This window comes from Pinus tabuliformis, chromosome X (assembly GCF_031772625.1).
Source record: "Pinus tabuliformis cultivar Carrire ecotype Pingquan chromosome X, CPIR1, whole genome shotgun sequence".
NCBI lineage: Eukaryota > Viridiplantae > Streptophyta > Pinopsida > Pinales > Pinaceae > Pinus > Pinus tabuliformis.
In genome coordinates, this window is record NC_142308.1 from 1,584,375,914 (window position 1) to 1,584,402,095 (window position 26,182).

Sequence of the window (26,182 nt, forward strand, 5' to 3'; positions counted from 1 at the left end):
AAAAAAATGAAAACATAAACAATGCATTTCTCTTTAATTAAAAATCCTTATTATGTGGAAAAGTGATTAATAGAAAAAATATATATATTTTTTTATTATTACCCATTTTCCCTTTTGGATAGGAGTAAGTTAAGAAAGTGGACAATTTCAATCCTTTTTTAGTTAAAATTCTTTCCTAAATCTTTTAAATTTTTTGTCAAGATTTGTGGTTTCAGTTGATGGATGATAACTTTCACATCAAACTTTGCCATTAAAGGTTTTAGTTCATTTCAAAAATCATCAAAATTTCCAAAAAGGAATGTATAAAGGTGAAATTTTATCTCATTATAAAAAATAAAAACGGAAAAACTTGTTAGAAATGTTGAGTTTGTTCCTTAATTTTTTTATATATAATTTAGATCAATCTTTGTGGGTGATATTCACATGCAAATTATTCGTATATAGACATGAGAAGATTAAAAAAAAAAAAAAAAATGAGTTAAAAAATGTAAAAACTTTTTTTTTTGTTTTTTGTTTTTTGTTTTTGTTTTTACGTTGCGAGTAAAGTTTCATCTTAGTCTATTCATTTTTTGAAAATTATAACAATCTCGATCATCTTAACATAAAGGGAAATTATAATTTTTCCTAAATTGGGAAGTGTATATTTTCACAACTATTCATATTGAGAGAAATTTTTAGATGACACTGTGTGGAAAATGTTTAATAGATTTCTTAAAAAACAAACAAGAAAAAAAAAGAAAAAAAAATTATTATTTTTTATACTGAACTTCAAAAAGAAAGAATGAAAAATAAATAAACTCTTCTTTTTTTATCAATTCATTTTTTTTTATAAAATAATGAAATTTACATGTTGTAGATGTTGAAAGGCATATGGTGAAAAAAACATCTAAAAACATACCACAAAATATCACTAAACTATACTTTTCTACCCTTATTTTTCTCCACTTTCCGCAAACCATGAGAGTTTGGAGTGGAAGATGCAATAGCCAAATGATTTGCCTCTATATTTACAAATGTTTCTTTTTCAGAGTCAAAGCTCTCTGATAAATGGATTCTTTTGGTATCACTTGCTTCTTTTTCCTGGGAAGTCTACACATTATGTTGTTGATGAATTGTAGGTGTTGTTACTTTGGATGATGTCACCAGTTCTATCGGCTCTGCCCCGTTCTTCTTTATTATTTCTTGGGAGTTATGTTCAACATTAGTTGTGGTATTTTTTGGGATTTCCTCTTCCTCTTCCTCATCTTCCTGTGTAACAGAGAATTGCCATCCCTTTGCCTTTTGGTCTTTTATCTTTTTCTTTCAAGATTCTTTGCTTGGGGACACGAATTTTGGAGATGTCCAGTTTGTAGACATATATGACATCTGGACGTCATATTTTCAAATCTAGAGTCTGGAACCACTACACATTATTATGAATCAATGTTAAACACACATGGAAAGCAAAGACAATATGAAAGATAAAACATGCAATTCATTTTTTATTAACAGAAGATATACATTTATAGTACATTATGTGACGCTTGGGTTTCAGATCCCAAGGTCTCTCGGACTGCTTTTGTCCATTCAACTTCCACACTAACCATTTAGGATTAGGTGTCCAACATTCCCCCCCTTAATCCGAAGGGTTATGTATGAGTCCAAGAAGAGAGCTGTAATACAACATGTGCAAAAAATGCATGGCAGCACTAGGCTGAATGTGCTCTATGAAATGTTGGTAAAAAGGGCGGTGGTTTAAGGATGACCACCAACACTCGAACGCTTAGTGCAATTCCCGGAACTCTTCCAAAACTGGCAAGAAACTGAAGTTTTCTGCTAGAGGAAGTGATCCTATTGTTTTAAAGAGGGAAACCTTCAACCATAAAAGGGAGGCCTCACCTCGCATAAAAGGTAAAACTTCAACCTGAAAAGGGAAGTCTCAACCTGTGATGGTTTAAGGATAACCAAAAACTCTGGAATGCTTAATGCAATTCCTGGAACTCTTCCAAAACTGGCAAGAAGTTGGAGTCTTCTGCTAGAGGAAGTGTTCTCAATTGTGTTCCCGGAACTCTTCCAAAACTGGCAAGAAGATGAAGTCTTCTGCTAGAGGAAGTGTCCCAGATTGCCAACTGAAGGCATGTTCACGAGCATCTTTGTCTCTGGCTACAACTCTGAAATTGGTGTGGCAGGTTGTGGCTCAGGCTCACTTGATGTGACTTTGAAGCTTGTAGATGACCATCATTTCCCCCCCTGTCAGATACAAGGTGAGAAGATGGAGAAAACTCAACTGCAAGACTGTTCAATACTCTGGAACAAGTTCTAACATGTGTTTGGAATATCTTCTTGACTGTTGATGCCCATTGCCAAGAAGCGATCCATCCAAGATGAATCTTTGTTCTTGCAGGACGTTTATTTCTGAAGCATCTGTGTGAAGAATGACTGGTTTTATGACAGTGCTTACATGGATGAAGATCAAAACAATGATCTTTCAAATGGCCAACTCGATCACAGTGTTGGCATTTCACGATCTGTTGTTTTTGTTGTTGTTGTTGTTGTAGAAGAGGGGCGGAATCTGGAACAGCTGGAGGTGAACTGTCATGAGGAGCAGCTGAACTATCATGAATGAATCCAGCACTCTGAAACTGAATGGGCTTTGAGTAGTCTGGAATATGAAAGGACAAGTCCTTGTCATATCCAAGACCTGTTCTGTGCTTGTTGTGGACAAGCTGTTCCCAAGGTCTGATGATGGGCTTGGGAAGTGCAGACTGGGTTTCTGCATCTGCATATACAACTGCTGCTTTATTTGAATGAACTGTAACATTATTGTCTTGCTGTTTATGGGAGTCTGTTTCAATCTTCTGAACAGAAACAGGTTCAGAATGATGACTCCACTTGTGTAATTCTTCCTGCTGTAGCTTTGTCTCAAGCTGCAAAAACTCTATCTTTTCTTGTGCATTTTGTATACATGTCTGAATTTCTGAGAGAGATCCTTTGCTGATTTGTAATGTGTCATCAACAGTAGATAATATCAGAGTTTTAAGGAACTGTAATACTTCACTGGTTCTGGCCATTTTTTCTTCAATGTCTGATTTACACCTTAAAAAAACTGATCACTACTACTCAATGCAGAAAAGTAATATCTACTCACAGTACACAGCAATATCCTTTATAAATGTCAGCAAATGATCAGTGTGCAAAAAGATTACAATCAGCTCACCAAAATCTTTATGCAGCAGTGGAATCAAGGAATGAGTTTTAAATACAATGCCACAATTGGGGCAGCAGCAACTGCAAACTTGTTTGGATCCTTCAAGTACTCCTTCAGAAATGATGGTTATCAAAACTTCAATAATTATAACACCATGTCATGGGCATTCTTTGAACTGTAATTTACAGCGGTCAACCTCAGCAAAGCATTAAACATATGAATGGCACCAGCAATCAAATCGGATCCAACTATAGGAACAGAAGCACAGAATCTCGGTTGCAAATGGAATTCGAACTATTCAAAGTGTATTTGAAACCAATCACCATACCATTGGATTGTACAGCAGCTTCAACGTATTTCAGGCAGCATCATAACGTATTCAGGCAGCTTAAATCACAGTTTTCGTTGCATTCAATACAGCTCCAGGTCAGCACACAAATAAATCAATGAATGATATACAAAACTGATTTCTTTCTCTGCAATAGAGACTTAATGTCCAGCACATACAGTGCACATATTAAGAGCAATAATCTTCACAAAAAGAGAATTCACATTTGAATTTTACACTAGCACCTTGCAGCAAATAAAGATTTGAACCCCTGACTCTATTGAACTGAAAATATCCTTCAAATCCAATTTTCAAATACACAATAATAGAAGCTTTGAAGAAGGCCGAGCAAGCAAAAACACGAACCCAAACCTTACTGCATTTTTATTCTGGCTGCAAGAAATGAATTCAGTAGCCTGTAAAAAGTAGCATACTCTGCTCCTTGTGCAAGAGTGCTCTCGGCTTCACTTCAGCCACACAAAAAGAAAGCAGTGAATCCACAACATGGAAACAGAAACTTTCTAATTAACGAGTAGTGACTCGTATCTGACGAACAGGGAACCTTCTTTATTTTTCCCTTTCAAAATATTTGTATGGACACTTTTAGAATTACACTAAATCCCAGCGATTGATGTAAAGCAACCAAATCATCAGCCAATAACAGGCTACCCTGCTGAGCGTGGAAAACTTACAGACCTTTAACGGATCTATTGAATTGATACAAACCACTTCTAAAATTTTATACCGTTGCCATCCTCAAGTTGAAAGTCAAAATGTTCATCAAAGATAGTTGGACTCATCCATACTGCTTCCGCTTTCAACTCTATCATTAAAAAGCCTCTGCCAAAAAGCACTTGCACACTATTGTTGGACAGTTGGAAGAAGGTTCACTCTAGAAAATTTCAGTTCTCTGGTTCAGTCTTGACTTTTATTATTTCATAATCTAAATATTGGTATGTGCAATCTAACTATTCATTAGTCATAATCCAAGAAGCGAAGAAAAAAAAAACACCCCTGATCTCAAAAAGATCAAAATTGCTGAATCCAATCAATGCAAACTACTTCGATCGTGCAGCTTCCACTTATTAGCTCCTTCTCTTATACAGCCAACAAAGCTGGCTATAAATGAACAACTTAGCAAAGAATCCCCAGTTTCTATTAGACTCAAAACAGGGAATATCCTACAGTTCAAACAAAACAAAAAACTTCTAGATTGTCACGTCCTATCCAAGGGCATCAAACTTGAGAAATAAATATCCCGTTTGCGTAACTTATTGCTTTGCCTGGGAATACAAGAAGGTGCCAAGAATAGCAATAGCGGCACCCAAACTGCACTGTATTTGCGTGGACCCCATTTGCCTTTGCAGTCGAAGGACCTCAGGCTTGGGCTGCTGGAGGCGTTTCAAGGAGGCCGGATCTCTGGACGAAGAATCCCTCGAGAAAAAAGATCGGGCCGCTTTGGTTGTGCACGTTACCAAACTCGAAGCCGAGCTTTATGACTACCAATATAACATGGGGCTTCTTCTAATTGAGCGCAAAGAATGGACATCTAAGTATGAGCAAATGAAAGTTGCCATAGCCGAAGCTGAAGAAAAATTTGAAGAGAGAGCAATCTGCTCACTTAATTGCTATATCGGAAGCTGAAAAACGGGAAGAAACAATGTTTTAAAAAGGCTTTGGGAGTTGAGAAACAATGTGTTATGGATCTTGAAAATGCTTTACATGAGATGCGTGCAGAAATGGCTGAACTAAAGTTCACATCTGAGAATAAGGTGGCACAAGCTCGTGAGTTTGCGGCAAGTACGGAAGAAAAGGCTCTTGCAGGTGAGGTCACTGGCGATGAGCTTTGAAACCAAGAACAAACTGGAAACAGAGCAGCAACAGCGTTCCAATACCGAGTGTGTAGTGGTCTTTCATGCAGTACTCCCTCACACTTCTAGCATTCGAATTAGAAGTAAAAGGATTGCGCTCTCAGAAAAAACACATGCTCGAACAATGTGCTTGTGCACAAAACAGTGCAACTCATCTCCATGTTAGGAGGCCAACGGTTTGAACGCAAGATCTCACGCGCTGTTTTGAAACATAATCGTAGCACAGGTCCAGAAGTTCAACCTTCTCTTGGATATGGCGAAGCCTCCAGCGAAACCTTCATTCCACGCTCTGATTTTTATTCACTGCCTCGGCCTTTTCAACATAAACCCCTCAAAATAGGAGTTAGGTATGACCGAACACCGTAAGCAAGCGTGCTTAGCTCATATTAAAAGGAAAATAGGTGTCTGGACGGGCAAAATGGAAATGCGAACCAGAGGATTAGACACTCGTTCGAATCTCATAGCGAACTAACCGGTGAACAGAGATATATATCATCAGCATTCTGATACGTTTCCACTCCCGCAGCAGCAACACTCACTCACAACAGCACACTCACAGCGGCACTCTCAACAGTCCTCAGCGGCAACACTTCTCAGCACCCACAACAGTCCTCAGCGGCAACACTTCAATCACTGGCGTATCTCGTATATATATATAACCAAGATACCATTGATCAATGCACCATGCACCAGGAGATACATCAACGCATGGGTTTCTCTTGGCTCAAGTGACAGTTTTAAGGTCAGACAAGCGTTTTTATGAAACATTTATGGATTTTATGTCAGGATAGCCAGAGAGCAATCAACTTATTCGGATGAACAACGCAAACGTTCCTCTGTTAGGTGAATGTCAGGCGCAAACGTTCCCATGTCAGGTGAATGTCAGGCGCAGGTCTTATAAATGGAATATGGCAGACAGAGGGCACAGGTAATGTCAGGGAATAATGGCAAATCGCAGCACTGTTATACCAGTGCGCAGACTCTGATAGGCCGCAGGTAGGAATACAATGCCTAGTTGCAGATCTGATGCGCTCAGCTAAAATAAATGGTCAGGTAATGAAGACTAGGCCAACATTATTCAAGGCAGCTCAGACCAGTTGCTAAACCGTGAGAAAACTACACAGGCCACACATCATGGCTCTGATACCATGTTAAACACACATGGAAAGCAAAGAAAATATGAAAGATAAAACATGCAATTCATTTTTTTATTAACAGAAGATATACATTTATAGTACATTATGTGACTCTTGGGTTTCAGATCCCAAGGTCTCTTGGACTGCTTTTGTCCATTCAACTTCCACACTAACCATTTAGGATTAGGTGTCCAACAATCAATATAATACAGTCAGGTAGTCCTTTACTAAGGTCTACCTCGACACAGATCCATGTAAATGTGAATATTCCTTTTGTAAGTTTGTCTGTGTCTACCTTTATCAATTTCCCCAAAGAAATTCCAATGACCTCTAGCACTTTGATATGCCAAAAATGCAAAGGAAGATTATGTAACCTAACCCAAATTGGCATTTTGGAGACCACCATGTTATTTGCATCAAATCCTGGAAACCATGGGATCATAAATAGTCTTGCATTGCCCCAAAACCATGGTCCCTCTTTTAAGATGAATTCCATATCTTTTGTTGTATCAAATTTCACAACAAAAAAAACCTCTAGATCATAGGTGAATGCCACAATTTTAAGTCCAATTAGAGGTTATCCATTGATGTAAGTCCTTCGTCTTGGGTTAGAAGCCATTAAATATGCATATGACTGCTCTTGAATGGAATTCAGAATAGATCTCATTGACTTCTAGGAGGTTTATTGTCAATGCTGACACCTGGTTCATTTGTTCCACAATATAAGCGTCAGGGAGATTGGGAGGAATATCAGGTTTTTTTTGTGAGCCAGGCCTTCCTTTAACTGCATCCTTGAAAGAGAATGGACCTTTGGAACTAGATCCGGGGCATCATCCAAGTAATCTCATATTAAGGATAATAGTCGAATCACGTTTGATTCCATAGTCCTTCATCTTGTGGTCATATTGTAAAGATTTCCCATCAAAAATCAAATTTTGAAGATTTGCTGGGATACCCATATGATTTTGTCTCCTCTGCTTCAATTTTGTATGTGATCTCCATTCCAAACTCTCATTGAAACTGATTTCCCAGTTATATTTTTAATAAAAAATTGGAAAATTTTATTTCTCTGTTGACACATCCCCGGATCTGCCTCTTCCATTGTTTTTCTGATCAAATATGTAGGACACTGATCTAGATCTGGAATGGAACGATGTCAAAACATGATAAGCACACTGCCCTTTGTCCCATGCCCCATCCTTCGCTGCACAAGCCAACAAAGAATGCCATCCTTTGCGTTCTACCTGAGAAAGTCCATAAATGCATGGATCTGCATATAACATACCCATGCGACGTAAATCTACACTTAAAAAAGTTAGATCGATGAAAGGCGACTCAAAATAGAAAGAAAAACTCTCAATTTGCCTAGAGAAGAGGTCGATCTACATCTAGGGAACCTAGATCTGAAAAATGGTAGATCGGATCTGCAACTAGCTTAAGAAAAATATCTTGATTGAGTCTTTGCAAAGGAAAATTGGGCAACAAGGAAACAAAACACCTTGCCAACATGCCCTGAAAGGGTCCCTTCCTCCGATGAGGGCATACGTCAACAAACACGACAACCAACCATACTCTAGAGTTGCAAGGCGTCATCCAGTAATCATGTAACAAGATAACAAAAACCATGAGTTCCTCTTTATACCTTATATGGATACACCGATCTCCCAAACTGCAAGCTCCATTTGCATCTAGATTAAGCTGAGGCTCGATGGCGGTGGTAGCAAGGCACAAATCACAGGAAGAAACCCTCGCCATTTCATTCAGACCTGCAATTCTCAGGAGTTCCTTTTTTTGTTTAAATATCGCCAATGATTGATCCGTAAACTACCATGGATATTCCATTGGACAGTTCGTCACAACAGATCTGATAATATTTTATTAAAAATCTGAGATTCTACATTATTACAATTTCATTTAATTTCTAGATCTATAAAATTAATTGTAATTAGTGCATGCATGCAATAGTAAATCAGGTAGAAAAGTAGAGAACGAAAAAATAAGCTCACACACACATAATAGACAAGATATGCTCTCTAAGAAACCCTTTTGGGAGAAAACCCAACTGGAAGGTGAGGTCGCTTTGCTCTCTTTCTTTGTCTGGAAATATGGTTGCAGATACAAAGAAGTAATGTCTGTGGCCCATGGGTTGCTATATTGCACATATCCTTTCTGGGTTCTCTACCTCCTATCTCTTCTGGATATCTTTTCTCAACTATGGAACAAATTCTCTCGAAAGAATGGAATGCCTCTTCCTCCTAGTGGCCTAGTTATAACACAGCCCGATATCCTACTAGTGGTAAAGTTTGACTACAACAACTCTTAACTAGAGTTACAAAATAGATTATTCTAGAGTCTTTTACATCACAAACATGTGGCTAGCCCCTTTTCCATGAATAATGGAGGCTGACGCGGCATCCTCCCGAACTATAGGTGTGAAAACAAGAAGGTCAACTTCTGAGTGGCATAACTTTTGCATACGGACTCTGATTGACGCGATTCTTATGTCATTGTAAACCTCTCTATGTGTAGAATAACATGAAAAGGTGCTACACTCGAGCGGCAAATTTTTACCCCCAAAAAAATTGTTTGATGCCTCAAAACGATCTCAGAAGGTTTCAGACCTCATTTCGCCAAACTGGGTCCTACTAGTAAAAACGATCTCGTGAGCTGATTTCTTCACTTTTTCCACTCCAAATGCATCGAGATGGATGAAAAACAATATAATGATCCAATTCGGATCAATGATTAATCAATACTAACTTACCCTTCGTTGCGTCAAAATAGCAAGGCTTAAACCTAAGGGCATCGAGGAGATTTGACCCTATGACCTCCTAATATGCAAGGTACTTAGCAACATGAACTCAACCAACTGAGCTATTCCTTGGGGCTGTAGCTACAAGTAAACCTCTGAGGGTCTACGGTCGATCCTCCTTATCAATTCATTTCTTATCATATAATAAAAAATATTTTTTAAAGTGATTATCAAATAAAGAGATTGCGTCGCCACAAAAACCCCCATTATAACTTAGTTTGATTAATTATTGGAAATTTGTCATTTCAGCTGAAATTTATTTTGAAAATTATAATTTTAATCTATAGTATAACCTAATTGCTAAGGTTTATGATATTTATATTATTGAGTTATTAATGAAGTTTAGGTCTCAATAAAGTTGAGCAGTTCTTTTGGTCTCTACCAAAAGTTAAAAGTGGAAGGTTTGTATCTTTTATCGGTGAGTGTGTTTCTACAACAGTGACATTCAAATAACAAAGTCACCGTCATGGTTAAGTCAAGGTCACACAATAATAAGAATAAAAGCACATCCAACCATTTGATAAGGAGTGGATATGTCACACATTAAATTTTAAAATAACAATGTCAATAATATTATTTGATCATTAGTGGAGGCTATCACAATAATTAAGTAAGGTTAGAGGTTATATGTTTTTAATTGCAAGATAATCTCCCACCTTTTTATAAGTGGTATATGTTTAATATATATTATTTTAAATTATATGTTGATGGAAACTAGCAACCTCTTTTGATATATGCGATAGCTCGCAAGTCACATATATTAGAAACTCATAGTTTAGCCTACGACCGAGATGTCTTGAGACCACCAGAAACTTGAGTCGGGTTCTGAGACTCCAATCCTTCTAACCTTACTATGATGGGCCATGGTGTTGCCTTGTGGGATTTGTTACTAGGTGGAGGGGATAACACCCCAATGAGACAACCACCTTGTCGCCCCACAAGGAATATATTAAAGATTAAAGGAACCTAAGTCACAGGGCATCCTCTTAGTAGGTCCCGTGTCTCATATCCTACGTGTCATACATAAATTCACTGGGACACATGATGGATATGAGTTTGGTATGTGTCTAGTTCACAGGACATGTGCCAAAATTATGTTTGAAATGTGCCCCACATGTGTCCCAATTCTAGGAGCTCATTTCATTCAACAGGTTGGAGCTCTAAGACATGTTGGAGTGCGACTGAGGGTTGAATTGCATTCCATTTTCTTCCTCGTCTCACAAAAATCATGTCTCAATCAACAAGGTTAACAAGAAAAGGGAGCAATGCTCCTATTGATGTTTTCCCCCTTCAATTTCATCAACCTTTGCTAGTGTTCCATCTACTAAAAGTGGAGCTACAACTACAACTTCAACTGTTGAAAAAACATTATTGTAGCAAGACAACATCTTTAAAACATAATTCAATTAGTTTTGGAAGGCATCAAAATTATTAAGTCAAGTCAAAGGCCATGTACCATTAACTACATATGATTGATGTCCTGTGTTAGTACCATAAAGTGCATACAATGTCCCATGTTTTCATAGATAGTGGATGGTTAACACATTAAAGTCTAAAAAGAAACATCATAGGATGATATTATTTTATTACAATTAGAAGCCATCATGACCATTACCAGTATGTCCATATGGAGGTGATATTATTTAGTATAAAATGATATCTCACCTTTTAATAAGTGGGAGATCATATATATATATATATATATATATATTGACACACACATAACATGTTGTTTGAATACTTTTTGAAAACTAATTTAGATGACTATAAGATTTTTAGTTTGGAAGTTCGGATTAACCAAAATCATTTAATAGGAATGTGTATGTTTCACGTCCATAAGTGGAGATTCAAAACTAACTTAGATGACTACAAGATTTTGAACCAACTGATTTTAAAAAGAATAACTTGATTTGATCAAGATTAGAGTTAAAGTCATTTTTTAGCAAATTTGTTCAGAATGCGATGATCAATTGGTCTCCTCTTGTCATGGATATGATGGTAACATTACTGCCAAATTTGTTATGAGGCATTTATAGATCAAAGGGATAACTATATTGGTCAATGGTAGGACATATTTATTTAGAGAAGCAATATACAAGGTTCAATTGTTTTTGTGGCTTGTTCTCAAAGGTAAAGCTCTAACTTGGGAAGTCTTTACAAGGAGGGGTTGGCAAGGTCTTGGCTTTTATGTTTTATGTAGGATGAATGAAGAATCAACTAGTCATCTTTTTATTTCCTGTCGAGTTACAAAGGAAATTTGACAACTTGTTATTAGTTTTTTTCAATTAAAATCAGATTGGTCTAGTTTGTTTTTAGAAGCTTGTTTTTGGAACTGGGTCAAAAACAATACTTTATACAGATTCCATTATTTGCAAACTTATGTTTTATGGGGGATATGGAATCATCAGAATAAGTTTATTTTTGAAAACTCTCAAATTAATCCCTTTGTCACTGCCTTCAACATTTGGAATGCTTTTAATGAATATGTTCCTAATCAGATTTCAACTAAGCAGAAATTGAACATAGTGGTTACTAATATGGATGTCTATACGAGATGGAGTCAGTGCCAATGGAATTTGTGGAGGTGGTATGGTAATTGAAATCAACCCTTATTATAGTATGCAGATGGAGTTAGGAATTGGGTTTGGTACTTTTGCTAAGGCTAAGTTATTGATTTGTTGGGCCCTTCTTAAGATTGTCGTTGATGAGAATTTCTCACAGTTTTTCACTTTTGGGGATTCCAAAAACACTATTCACTAGATTAATAGGAAGATTATTATGCATGGATTTCATCTTAAATGTTGACAGAGGAACATAAGGGCATTACAAAAACAATATGATGATTTACAGGTCAAGCATATCTATAAAGATTCTAACAATGTCGGTGATATACTATCAAAAGAAACAATGCTCTTAGACATTGGTGAATGTCATCTAAATTATTATCATATAGGTATGTGTTAGTCAAACATTATTTTTTCCATGTTTTGACAAATGTACCTAAAAAGTTACAATTAGATTTTGTTTAATAATAGTTGAATAATATAGTGACTAGTTATGTTTTGAAATGTGCATATACATCATTTTTAAAAATTTAAAAAAATTTCTATATATTTTTTAAAATATTTATATTTTTTATTTAGTAATAAGAAACATATTTTTTTAATTAAAAAATTTGTTTAATCAAATTAAATTAACCAAATTTAATAATTATAATTTCAAATATATATATATATAAAGAGCAGGCAATAGCTCACTTAGAATGAAATATTATGTAGATAAAAATTCAAATCACTGTGATTCATGCCCACGGAAAAGACTCCGGTATAAACTAAAATTTATAAATTTCTCAAAATTATTTTTATTCATTCATTTATTTGTTTCTAATTAAACCAAATTCAAACATTTCCCATCTAGTTGTATTATTTTGAACTTGACAAACATTTTACAAATTTGAGCAAAGTTTGAATGATAAGCCAAAACTATTAGTCATTTCATTCCAAGGGGTAATGGTATCTATTTGGGCAAGTTTGTTATAAGGCTTTTTTTGTATGCAGATGACCTTATTTTGATCGCTAAATCGGCTCTTAGTTTGCAAGAGCACTTACTATCCCTTGAGCATTTATGTAAAAGTTGTGGGGATGCAAGTCAATATCAACAAAAAGAAAGTAGTGGTTTTCTGTAAGAAAAGAAAACATAACCGACATAAGTTCTACTTTGAAGGCAACATTCTAGAAGAAGTTGCGGATTACAAATATCTCGGAATTGACTTCAACAAAAATCTAAGCTGGATTGATTATAGAAAGAAAAGAACTATGGGGGGTTGGAAAACATTTTTATGCTTTTCAAAATAGGTGTAGAGAAGAAGAGTTATGGGACTGGAAAACCACTCAAACTCATTTTGGGCTTCTAGTGATTCTGGTGATTATCTATGGTTGTGAACTATGGACCAACAAGTACATCTGACATGCAATGGAGACAAATTGAGAAAATTCATAAATGTTTGATTACAAACAAATTCAAGATTAAAAGTGCAGTTCCTTATGCTATCTTGTTAAGTGAAACAAGCACTGCTCCTATTGAAGCAATTGCTATGGTGCGAGTCATAAGGTATTTAAAAAAAATTGAGCAAATGGAAGAGGGTAGATGGCCTAAGGTTGTATTTAATGACACACTGTGCAAGAGAAAAAATACTTGGATGCATCAAAATATCAAATGGTTTAGTAAATGGAGTATTTGCTAGAAAACCACTCAAACTTTTTTTGGGCTTCTAATGATTCTGGTGATTATCTATGGTTGTGAACTATGGGCCAACAAGTACATATGACATGCAATGGAGACAAATTGAGAAAATTCAGAAACGTTTGATTACAAACAAATTCAAGATTAAAAGTGTAGTTCTTTATGCTATCTTGTTAAGTGAAACAACGACTGCTCCTATTGAAGCAATTTCTATGGTGCGAGTCATAAGGTATTTTAAAAAAATTGAGCAAATGGAAGAGGGTAGATGGCCTAAGGTTGTCTTTAATGACACACTGTGCAAGAGAAAAAAAATACTTGGATGCAGCAAAATATCAAATGGTTTAATAAATGGGGTATTTGCTTGAACGCGTGTCCCATAAACATCAAAGACATAAAAACTTTTGTTATGGAAAAGTTCCACAAGCATACTTGGGATCACTGTTTTAAGAATCGGCCGGCTCGAAACCGATTCGGTCGAGTTGGTCCGAGTCAAGCCCTCACCAGGTCGACTCGGCCATCAAACCGGTTTGGTCGGCCAGGTTACTACCGAGCCGCCCGAGTTGTCTAACAACTCGGCTAGCTCGGTAATAACCCAGCCAGCTCAGCCGAGTCTGAGTCTACTCGACCATCTCAATAACAGTGGCCTGAAAACTCAAAAAAACAACAATTTTTTCTTTACTTGCTTTTTGGTGAAGAGATTTGTGTTGAACGTTGGTGGACACATGAATTCCACATTCGCTGACTGTTTTCATAGGTTGTTTACTTGTTCACATAGCTTCCAGTGGCATGAATCGTTTAGTGCTTGAAAATAAAAAGTGACAAGTCTGACACTAGCAATTTGATAGGATCTAATGTTGTGAACTTTTTGCCAAGAACATAAAATCTCCTATAAGAATGGAGCAAGACATCTGTTGCCTTCATTGTATAAAATTCCTCAAGGAACAATGTGAATTTCTAAGTAAACAATGATACTATCTGAGAACCATGTAATAAAGAGGGCACACGAAATTGAAATGTTGATCAGACATGTGATCCTAGTTAGAATGTTTATAGGTGCAATTCTCTCTTGGAAGATGGCAGTTTATCTTTATACATATTACAAAGTTGATGGGAACAAACTTGAAGTTACCCCGAGGGATCCTAAAACTAGAGAATAGCCACAAAATATTCTATGGGGTGTAGATGGGTCTGTCATGACTTCATATAGATGTGGATGCAGAAGTTTTGGCGTTAGGGATTCTATATCTTGATTTGTGTCATATACAAATTTCTTTTGTAGTTCTTCTCATGAATACATCTATTAACATCCATCTTGGTGAGATGGTCTAAGATGATTGATGAGGGTATAAGATTAAAAATGAGTTACAAACTATGGAGCATGTAGATACGCTATCAGTGGTTGATACAGATAATCTTGGCTCCTCTAGCAGTAGCCACTAGCCCATAGTACTGGTCACAGTTTACTTTTGTTGTAGAGGCCATTTCTAGCCTCTTTGGTTATGTGTTTTTGTTTTGATCTCTAAATCATCATCATGTATGTATTGGACAGTGCATTGGGTGCCATTTTGATATAATGGATATATTCATGAGCCTGTTTTGATCATATGTTGTCTTCTATCTATATTCTAATGCTGTGTGTTTTGAAACATGAATGAAAATCTTTAAAACTATGTTTTTTATAATAAAAAATATATTTAATGTAATTTTTACAACGACCGAGTCACTGAAATCAAGTTGATACCAAGTTGGAGGCGGAATTGGAGTTGACCCTCGGCTGAGTCGGAGTCAGAGTCAGAGTTTTAAAACATTGCTTGGGATAAAGAGCTAGGAAAAAAGAAAAAATACTATATTGAAATGTTTGATCACACTCATAGTCATCAACCAAAAGCATACATAGAGGCCAATATCTTTTTCAGAGCCAAAATTCTTATTGCTCAATTAAGGACTAATTCTCATCAAGAGCTAGGAAGAAAGAAAAAGTATTATATTGAAGTGTTTAATCCCACTCATAGTCATCAACCAAAAGCATACATAGAGGCCAATATCTCTTGGAGAGCCAAAATTCTTATTGCTCAGTTAAGGACTAATTCTCATCAACTCTGTTTTGAAACATGGCGTTGGAAAAGGCCAAAAGAAGTGTGGGAAGAAAAAGTATGCATTTTTTGTTCTTCAAGAAAAGGGTGGGAGGAAAGAGTATGCATTTTTTGTTCTTCCAGAAAAGTGGAAACAGAAAAACATTTCATTTTATAATGTGGGGCCTTCAAAGACAACACGGAAAATTATGCAGATACGCTGGCAGCTAGGTCTTGGGATAAGACGGTGAGAGCATTTATTTCAAAGCTTCACAAGAAAAAAAACATAATACATCAAACAAATAAGGAAGCAATCTGTACCCTAAATTATCTTTAGCCTCATAAACAGTAAAATAATTTCTTTCTTTTTATTTATTCTTCCATTATTTCTTTATTCTTTTAACGTTGCATTGCATACATTTTAGATCCTTCAAACAGTTTATGAACCAATTAAACAGAAATTCAACCAAAACTTACTTTCCAGTGATGCCGTTCACCATGATTACGAGGTGCTCCGGGATTGCTTCCTCCTCGCTCGGCCGCAGCGGCATTCCACAGGTCCTCCCCGCCATTTCTGCTCTCTGAAACAACAGCGGCCGTATTGATTCCATTATCTTAATTTTTTTTGGGATTTTCAGCCAGAGTTGGGGTTTGAGAACCATGGGCACATGGAAGGCACCCGGGGCCGCCACTGGGCGCTTCGCCTGAGTTCGTTTTTGTTCCTCTTCTCTGCTTTGTTCTGGGCACGGCCCGCGATCGATTCTCATCCAATTCATGGTCAGCATTGACAGAAACTGCAAATCTGCAAGTAATTTTACAGCGAGCTATCAATATGCAATCGGCAAACAATTCAATTAATACGGTATACACGCTGGATATATATCCTGTGATCTAAAATGTTTGCCCATTTTTTTATCCGCGCAATTGTTTTCGAAATACCTAATAAACCGTGCAGTAAAATTTTTGGAATCTTAGTTTTACCATCCATATTGTATTCCCCGCGTTAAATCGCGGCGCCGGTTTTAATCCGGTATCTTCGACAAGAAAATTTCGAGAAGATTCTGTTTGATTCAATAAGAAGGATATCCAGTCTTGTATTGCCACGTGTACTACCTTGGGAAGCTTTTGTGATTGGCTACATCCCCGTTCCAGTCCTGTATTGCCACGTGTACTACCTTCGGGAAGCTTTTGTGATTGGCGACATCCCCGTTCCAGTCTGTATTGCCACGTGTACTACCTTCGGGAAGCTTTTGTGATTGGCGACATCCCCCGTTCAAGTTTTGTACAGAACGTATTTTAACCTCCACTTTACCTAGCCCCACCCTTCGCTCTTTTGGTGTTGACATGTACTTAGGGCACAAAGTTCAGTGATTCGAAATATTTTTTTTATTTTTATCTTTAAAAAAGAAAAATCTATATATTTGATTATCAAATAAAACATATGTAAAAGCTGATATATTGAACCAAAAGGAGAAGCTCAGAAAAAATAAACAGCCTCTAAATATGTCTTATTTTTAGTAGCTTAGGTCATAATAAGGGTATTTAAATCTGGTTTTGCTACTTTCAAAGAACTCGTAATTCTCCTGATTAACCAATTGAGTTACCTTGGGACATATGAGTTAATAAATTGGATATTTGAATAAATTTTAAAACAAGTTTAAATTTATTAATTATATATATTTTTAATGTAAAAAAATGAGTTTTTTTTTAAGAGTTTAATTTAATACAGATTGAAAATCAAAATGAATTAAAAAAATTATATAAATATTTTTTTTTTTTTATTTAAAAAGAGTTTAATTTAATATAAATCTCTGTTAAATTCAAAATCAAAATAAATTAACATTAAAAAAATTTGATCTATCTAAACCTAATAAATATAAAATTAAAATAAATTTAGTTTTTTTAATTGTGAAAAAGATCAATTTATTTTCTAATCATCTTCTACAGTCTTTGGAGAGCCGCTGCGCAGGAGGGCGTTGATCCAACGCCGATCTTCGTAACCACAAAAACCCTGTTCTCCATATCGAACGTATCTATAATCAGGAGAAATCTCTTCTGATCTTCTGCGGTCTTCTGCGGTATTCTTAAATGTATTCTTCTACGGCATATGAGAAACCTCTTCTGATCTTCTACGGTCTTCGGATCATCTCCTGCGGTTTTCAGATCTTCTGCGGTATTTGAGAAATCTCTTCGGATCTTCTATGGCCAAGTATCTTCTGTAGCGAGGTCTAATCTCTTGCGGCTAGGTATGTTCTGCTCCAGATGACTCCCAGCTTCGCGAAAATAGCTGTTGGCTCAATTTCATCCACCTCTGGGGGACAAGCTCCTACCCATATTGTCAGTGAAGCCCCATCTCCCATTGTCCAGGTGATCCAGGGCTCACTCAATGAGGCTCTGAAGTTTTCTGAAAGTGCCATAATCTGTCGGTTCAATGGTTTTTGGCTGCAACTGACAGCTCTCCACAGTTGGATTTCGGAGGTATGGAAGCCTGTCATTTCTATTGCAATTAATATCTACCCTTGTGCTAGGGGTTTCTTTATAGTAGATTTTGAAAACCCTGAAAGCAGACAATGCATTCTAGATTCTGGCCCTTGGTTTTGGGAAAAATCGAGCCTATTCATGAAGCCATGGAACCCATCATTCGATCCCTCAACAACATTCATAACCTCAGCACTAGTTTGGGTGAGATTTCCAAACCTACCCTTGCATCTCTGAAATTTCTCCTTGCTAAAAACCATTGGAAATGCAATTGGGAAATTTTACTGCAGGTGCCCAGAAACAGAGGAATATGCCAAAACCACCTATGCACGCATCTGTGTGGAAATGGACTTCAGCGTTGGATTCCCAGCTGAAATAAACCTAACAAGTAAAGAATATGTGTGGAACCAGAAACTCGATTATGAAAGTGTCCTCTTCAGATGTCGATCCTGCTTTGAGACAAGTCATCTAGCCAAAAATTGCCCAAAAGCCTCTCAGAAAAACGCTAGAAAAAATCACCATAGATCTACATGGTGGGAAGGAGCACAAAAAGAATGTTACACTGTCATCAAAGAATAATACTCTCTAGAAAACTCTGAATCACAAGAAATCAGGCAAGAAATAAACAACTCTCGAAACAAGCAGGGGGAAAGCCCCGCCCAACTCCACAACCCGTCAAGCATCAACAGTTATGAGGATTCAAATACCACACAAAATAGATCTCCTGGATCAAACTTCTTCTCCAACTATCTTCAAAAGGACGAACACAACAGATCATGAAGCTAAGACACCAATGTCCCAAGAACCAGAAGAGATGAAGGAGATGCAAGATAAAGGAAGTTGAAAGACCGTAGAGGAAAAAAGGAAAGCTACAGCACCAATCTCACCAAGAAAAACGAGGAGCCATACTATTAAAAACTAAGAAAATTATAGGTCCGATAGACCAATTTGGTCTCAGTGGACGTTAACCATCATCATCATCATCATCATAAATTAAAATATATATGATAAAAAAATTTGATCTATCTAAACTTAATAAATATAAAATTAAAATAAATTTAGTTTTTTTAATTGTGAAAAAAAACAATTTATCTTATATCTAGACTACATACTAAATATAAATTAAAATATATATGATCAAAGGTGAATTAATTAGAATCACTAAACTTTGTCATTTGAAAACATATTAATATTGAGGGTTGACAAAAGTGATAGCATGTGCTAACTCCATGAGTATGAAAAAGTTACATATATTTATTACAGTGAGCATTGTATTATTGAAATATTTTAATTAGGAGTAGTTTTTAAGTGCGGTTTTTTGGAATTTCAAGTGGTGAAAAAATTTGTGGCCAAATTTTGATTTGTGTTTGTTTAAATTAGTTTTTTGACAACATATATGGATTGAGCACCTTCAAAATCCTTGGGGCACTTTGATTGAGAAGAGTTCACCTATCAAACTTGTGATTTCAATAAATCTTTGCCCGATTTTAGACAAATTAGATAGGAAAATAAACTGGAAAACTTTCCAAAAAACCTGATTTAAAGACTATTCATTTTAATTATAAAATATTTTTATCTTTAAATATATTGTATAAATTGATATTGGAATATTTTATTTATAATCAATATTGAAATATTTTGGCCACTTTAATTTATATATATTTTAATGTGACATGCCAATTTCGAGTTAAATATATAAAAAAATGACACCTGGCATTTAGTCTTCACTCATAGTATAGTAAGATATAGAAAACATAGCTAAATAAAAATTTCTTACTTTCAATTATTTTTAATATATAAAATTGATATAAAATATTTTATTTAAAATATATAATAATAATAATAAAATTTACTATTGATATCTTTTAAATATTATATATCAAGTTCATGTTGAATATAAAAATAATTACACATCTTCATTATTTTGAATTATAAAAGACGTCTTTCAATACAATAATAAGAAGAAATATTGATATTTTATAGGTTACTCTAAATTTTTTTAGAAAATACTAAATATACTTTTATACTAAAAATTACAACTCAACCTAATCTAAGATTGTGATTTCAACCCAAAAAAACTCTCAATTATAACGAAAACAAATAAAATAAATTAAATGATAAAACATTTAACTATCTAGTTTACTAAATACTTGTCATAATTCAATCAAACAAACAAAACCACAAATTTATTGAATTGTGTAATATTTGTCTTCATAGCTAACATGTCTTGTTATTCTTACCTATATAATTCAAACAAACAAAATCATAAATTTATTGAATTGTGACATTTTTGTCTTGATGGCTAACATGCTTTGTTATTCTTACTTATCATAATTCAATCAAACAAACAAAACCACAAATTTATTAAATTGTGATATATTTGTATTAAGGGTTGACATGTTTGGTTATTCTTAATTCAAAAATATGATACTATGTGTTTTTTTTTTTTTAATTTTCAATTTATTATTTTAAAACTTTATCCAATCTAAAATTGTTGTAATTTCAATCAAGAAAAAAAACCAAATAAAATAATAAAACATTTAACCATTTCATTTGTTGATTATCTACATAATTCAAATAAACAAACAAAACCACAAATTTATTGAATTGTTACATATTTTTCTTCATTAGACACTTGCTTTGTTATAAATTAAAAAATGTGATGCATTTTTTCTAATTTTATATTTATTATTATTATTTTTAACTTTTGGTAATGTAAAGTGTTTGTTTGTTTTTTCAATTTTTTCATAACCATAGAACAAAACATTTACAAAATTTAAATGATTTGTTATAAAGAATTGAACTTTAATAGAATTTGGCATTGATAATGACCTATTACTTTTATTAATTAAAAAAATCTTTTATTTTTTTATAGTTTTATAAGTAAAAAATTGTAAAACTGTTCAAATTAACTTATATTTTTAAAGGGAGTTTGTTAAATCAATAAATTAACTTGTATTTTCAAAGGAAGTTTGTTAAATCAATAGATTAACTTGTATTTTCAAAGGCAGTTTGTTAAATCAATAAAATCAATGTGATGTTAGTGCACCAAACAGTGGTTAAGTCTACGTAATGACATGTTCATCAAGTGATGTTAGTGCACCAAATAGTGGTTAAGTCTACGGAATGACATGTTCATCCTTTTTGAGCACTTTTCCTTATATTTGTGTTGGTGCTATTCTCGCTTTCATATATTTGTCCAAGTGAAAGTCAAACTAAAATAATAAAAAATGGTTGGCTACCATGGGTTACATGAATGGACTTTTTTAGAATTGGTTTGGATTCTTTAATAAATCAGGTAGGAATAGAGTTTAATTTAATACGAATTTACGTTTGATTGAAAATGAAAATGAATTTAAAAGAAAAGTTTATGTAAATATTTTATTTTTATTTTTTTTTAATTTAAAAAGAGTTTAATTTAATATAAATTTATGTTCTCTGATGAGGGTAATGGATTGATAGATAGATAGGTTAATAGGTCGGCATACAATGCACACTTACATCCATGCACTCAAGGCCAAATGTTTAAGTTTCATTATGGTGGTAGGCACAAGTGTTAATGCCTGGCATGTGGGCTCTTTATTCGCGAGCGTCGGTGTTATAAATCATGTATCCCTTGAGGTTTTGCACAATGAGTTGCAGTGGGCGATGAAGGTTTGGCATATTGTGTATTGGAGGGTCGAGATCTGGAGCGCCCAGCAGCATGCATGGCTCTGGGCTGGCGAGGGGGAGTAGGAATGGTTTGAGTTGACCTGCGGTGTGAGGTTGGTATGCAGGGAGCAAGAATTAAAGTAAAGTTAGTTTTTTTAATTATGAAAAAGATCAATTCATCTTATATCTAGACTACATACTAAATATAAATTAAAATAGATATGATAAAAGGTGAATTAATTAGAACCACGAAACTTTGTCATCTAAAAACATATCAACATTGGGGGTTGACAAAAGTGGTGCTAACTCCATGAGTATGAAAAATTTATATATATTTCTTATAGTGATTGTTGTATCATTGAAATATTTTAATTAGGAGTAGTTTTTAAGTGCGACTTTTTGGAGTTTCAAGCAGATTTGGCTAAAAATTTTGTGGCCAAATTTTGATTTGTGTTGTTTAAACTGGTAGCATATATGGATTGAGCATCGTCAAACATCTTTGGGGAACTTAGATTGTGAAAAGTTCACCTATCAAACTTGTGATTTCAATAAATCATGGCTTGATTTTAGACATATTAGATAGGAAAATAAACGGGAAAACTTTCCAAAAAGCCTCACTTAAAGACTACTCGTTTTAATTATAAGATAATTTTTATTTTTTTAAATATATTATATAAGTTGATATTGAAATATTTTATTTATGACCAACATTGAAATATTTTGGCCACTTTAATATATATATATATATATAGTGACATGTCAACTTCAAGTTAAATATCAAAAGAATGACACTTAATATATATATATATATATATATATATATATATATATATATATATAGACATGTCAACTTCAAGTTAAATATCAAAAGAATGACACCTCACCCATAGTCTTCACTTATTCACTTATAGTATAGTAAGACGTAGAAAACATAACTAAATAAGAAATTTTTACTTTTAATATATAAAATTAATATAAAATATTTTATTTAAAATACACAATAATTTTTTTGTTATTAATATTTTTTAAATATTATAAGTCAAGTTCATGTTAAATATAGAATAAGAAGAAATATTGATATTTTATAAATTACTCCAATTTTTAAAAAAAATACTAAATACTAAATAAACTTTTACACTAAAATTATAATTCAACCTATGATTTCAATCCAAACAAAAACCCTCAATTATAAAGAAAAAGATAAATTTAAATAATAAAACATTTAACTATCTAATTTACTAAATACCTATCATAATTCAAATAAACAAACAAAACCACAAATTTGTAGCACATTGTTTCCTAACGAACCTACTTTGTTATTCTTTCCTATATAATTCAAACAAACAAAACCACAAATTTATTGAATTGTGGCATATTTGTCTTCATGGCTAACATGCTTTGTTCATAATTCAATCACACAAACAAAACCACAAATTGTGATATATTTGTCTTCATGGCCGACATGTTTTGTTATTCTTAATTCAAAAATCAAACAAACAAGACCACAAATTGTGATATATTTGTCTTCATGGCCAACATGTTGTGTTATTCTTAATTCAAAAAAATGTGATTTTTTTTTTTCAATTTTATATTTAATATTTGAAACTTTATCCCATCTAAAATTGTAATTTCAATTGAGGAAAAAAACCAAATAAAATAATAAAACACTTAACCATCTCATTCATTGATTACTATAATTCAAATAAACAAACAAAACCACAAATTTATTGAATTGTGGCATATTTGTCTTCATGGCTAACATGCTTTGTTCATAATTCAATCACACAAACAAAACCACAAATTGTGATATATTTGTCTTCATGGCCGACATGTTTTGTTATTCTTAATTCAAAAATCAAACAAACAAGACCACAAATTGTGATATATTTGTCTTCATGGCCAATATGTTGTGTTATTCTTAATTCAAAAAAATGTAATTTTTTTTTTCAATTTTATATTTAATATTTGAAACTTTATCCCATCTAAAATTGTAATTTCAATTGAGGAAAAAAACCAAATAAAATAATAAAACACTTAACCATCTCATTCATTGATTACTATAATTCAAATAAACAAACAAAATTACAAATTATTAAATTGTTACATATTTTTCTTCATTGCAAACTTGCTTTGTTATTCTGAGTTAAAAATGTGATTATATGTATATATAAATAAAGTGTTTTTTTTCATAACCAAAGAAACCATTTACAAAATTTAAATGTTTCTTAGAAATGATTGAATTCTAATGGAGTTTGATATTGATAATGCTCGATTACTTTATTAATTAAAAAATAAAATATTAATAATTTATTGTTATTTTACAAAGTAAAAAAATGGTAGAACTAGTGTTTGTTCAAATTAATTTGTATTTTTAAAGGGAGTTTGTTAAATCACTAAAATCAAAGTGATGTTAGTACACTAAATAGTGTTTAAGTCTATTTAATGACATGTTCGTCTTTTGTAGGTCACTTTTCCTTATGTTTGTGTTGGTGTTATTCTTGTTTTTGCATATTTGTCGAAGTTCAAGCCAACCTAAAAGAGTAAAAAATGGTGGGCTACGATGGGAAATGAACGAACTTTTTTTGGAATTGGTTTGGATTATGTTGTCACTTTTAACAACACCTGCAGCACGAGTGCTACAGGGGACATAGAAAGATTCCTAGAGACAACCTCTGGGTTGATTGTAGACCAGTGTCTAGGACATCTTAAATAAAGGAGGGCATGGAGGATTTTCATTAGGGGCTTTCGGTTGCACTCCAATTGTCACGAATTTTAAAAGGATAAAAGGGGGCTTGGTTCAATCGGCCTTCATGAAGGTAAACTCAACCCAACACATGGATCTGAATGCTCAGGGGGTAAATTAGGCCAAACTCAAAGAGAAAAGCCTTGTTCTGGTGGCCAACACACAACATTCACGCAACTTAATATTGCAGTTTTAGTAAAGTGAAGAGGAGGAAAGAAAGGATGGAACTCGATGCATAGCATCGCCAATAGAATCCTAAGCATTAATTTTCCAGCAGAAAGATGGAAGAGGGAAGAGATGAAATGGTAGAGATAGTGGAGCGCTATTCAAGGCTTTCAGACCATATACCTCATGGGCACCTTTGTCACTAAAAGCATAAGCAAATCTTTGCACATTACAAGTACTTAAGTAAATCTGTAGCTAACACAGGTGTTGTCGCTACTTAGTAACAAATATACAATCATGAACACGGGTGAAACCCACAATGGAGCGCTAACTAAGGTTTCATGCCAGATATATCATGGGTACCTTTATCACCAAACAACATGAGTAAATCTGGGCTCACACAAGTACTGCAGGTTAATCAAATAACATAAGTAAATATGTCTTGTACACATGTACTATAGGTTACAGACTAACATAAGTAACTCTATCTTAAACACAAGGATTGTTCGCTATTTAGCAGCCTTGATAAATCCATGAATCAAGGAGAAACCGACAATTTCATTACACTATTTCAGAGAAGGTAAAACATATATGAAATGAGATTTACATAGGGGAAAACATACTACGCATTACCATGATTGGAATCACCGGAATAGTTTCATTAATCTTCAAAAGGAGTCTCATTCAACAATCCATTTACATTCAACAATCTACAGCTCAAGTCCCTCATGAACAAGCATTTAGAACCAAAATGGAACCCAAGAATTTGGACCACTGTGGGTGCAAAATTCTAGAACCTCTATTAAGTGTTTCTCCCCCTTATTTATATAGAGAAGGGAGGGCTTTGAATCAATAGTTTACAAAAATATCTTCACCTAAGATCCAACTGTCTCACATACTAGTTGTCTCGGCGTGCAAGGCTCTGCTGCCCAAAATGATTACAATCAGGATTTGATCCCTTATTGGAAATAAATAGAAATTATAGAATAATGAAATGAAAAGGGAAACGAAAAGATGATGGAGGAAGTGTCCCTCTGATGTTCTTGCGAAGGCCTCTAATCAAGCCACATCCCTGCCATAATGCGCTTCTCCTGCTGCTCGGTCGGTTCTTGTCACTTTCGCCTTAGCTACTTGAGTAGCTCATTCTTCGGAGTTAGGAGTAGGTCAACTGTGAATGCTTATTGCGGAGTAGAAATGGAGCATGTCCTGGTAGTCCTTTGGTGTGTGTCGGAGTTTAGACCCATGCCTCCATTTACTGTCTGAAGCCCTGCGACGAAGCAGTCAAATTCATTTCAGCGGCCTGTGTAGTCCTTGGTTTCTTGTTGCAGGGGCTTCTACATGATTAGCCCATATCAATTTTCAACTGCTCCATAACTCTATTCAAAGTCTCAACTGCCAACCCATCTGCATTTAAATCTCTATACCACGCTATCGGGACCCTTACGCTAAGATGCATCACAAAACAACGAGTCCCAATCACCTTTGGCCCCCCTTGAT

The 26,182-nt window shown here is 34.4% G+C and overlaps 1 protein-coding gene across 3 annotated transcripts in view; it reads right to left on the reverse strand.

Annotated features, from left to right (window-relative positions):
• The window catches only part of LOC149146071 (lipid droplet phospholipase 1-like), a 210,923-nt gene extending 194,404 nt beyond the window's left edge, over positions 1–16,519 (reverse strand). Inside the window, exon 1 of one of the 3 annotated variants that reach the window (XM_089446896.1) lies at positions 16,126–16,519. In XM_089446896.1, the coding sequence (XP_089303022.1) occupies positions 16,126–16,433 (308 nt within the window). In that variant the 5' untranslated portion in view covers positions 16,434–16,519. The remainder of the gene's footprint in view (positions 1–16,125) is intronic. The other 2 variants (XM_089446895.1, XM_089446893.1) reach the window with 2 other exon arrangements.
• Positions 16,520–26,182: the final 9,663 nt, after the last annotated feature.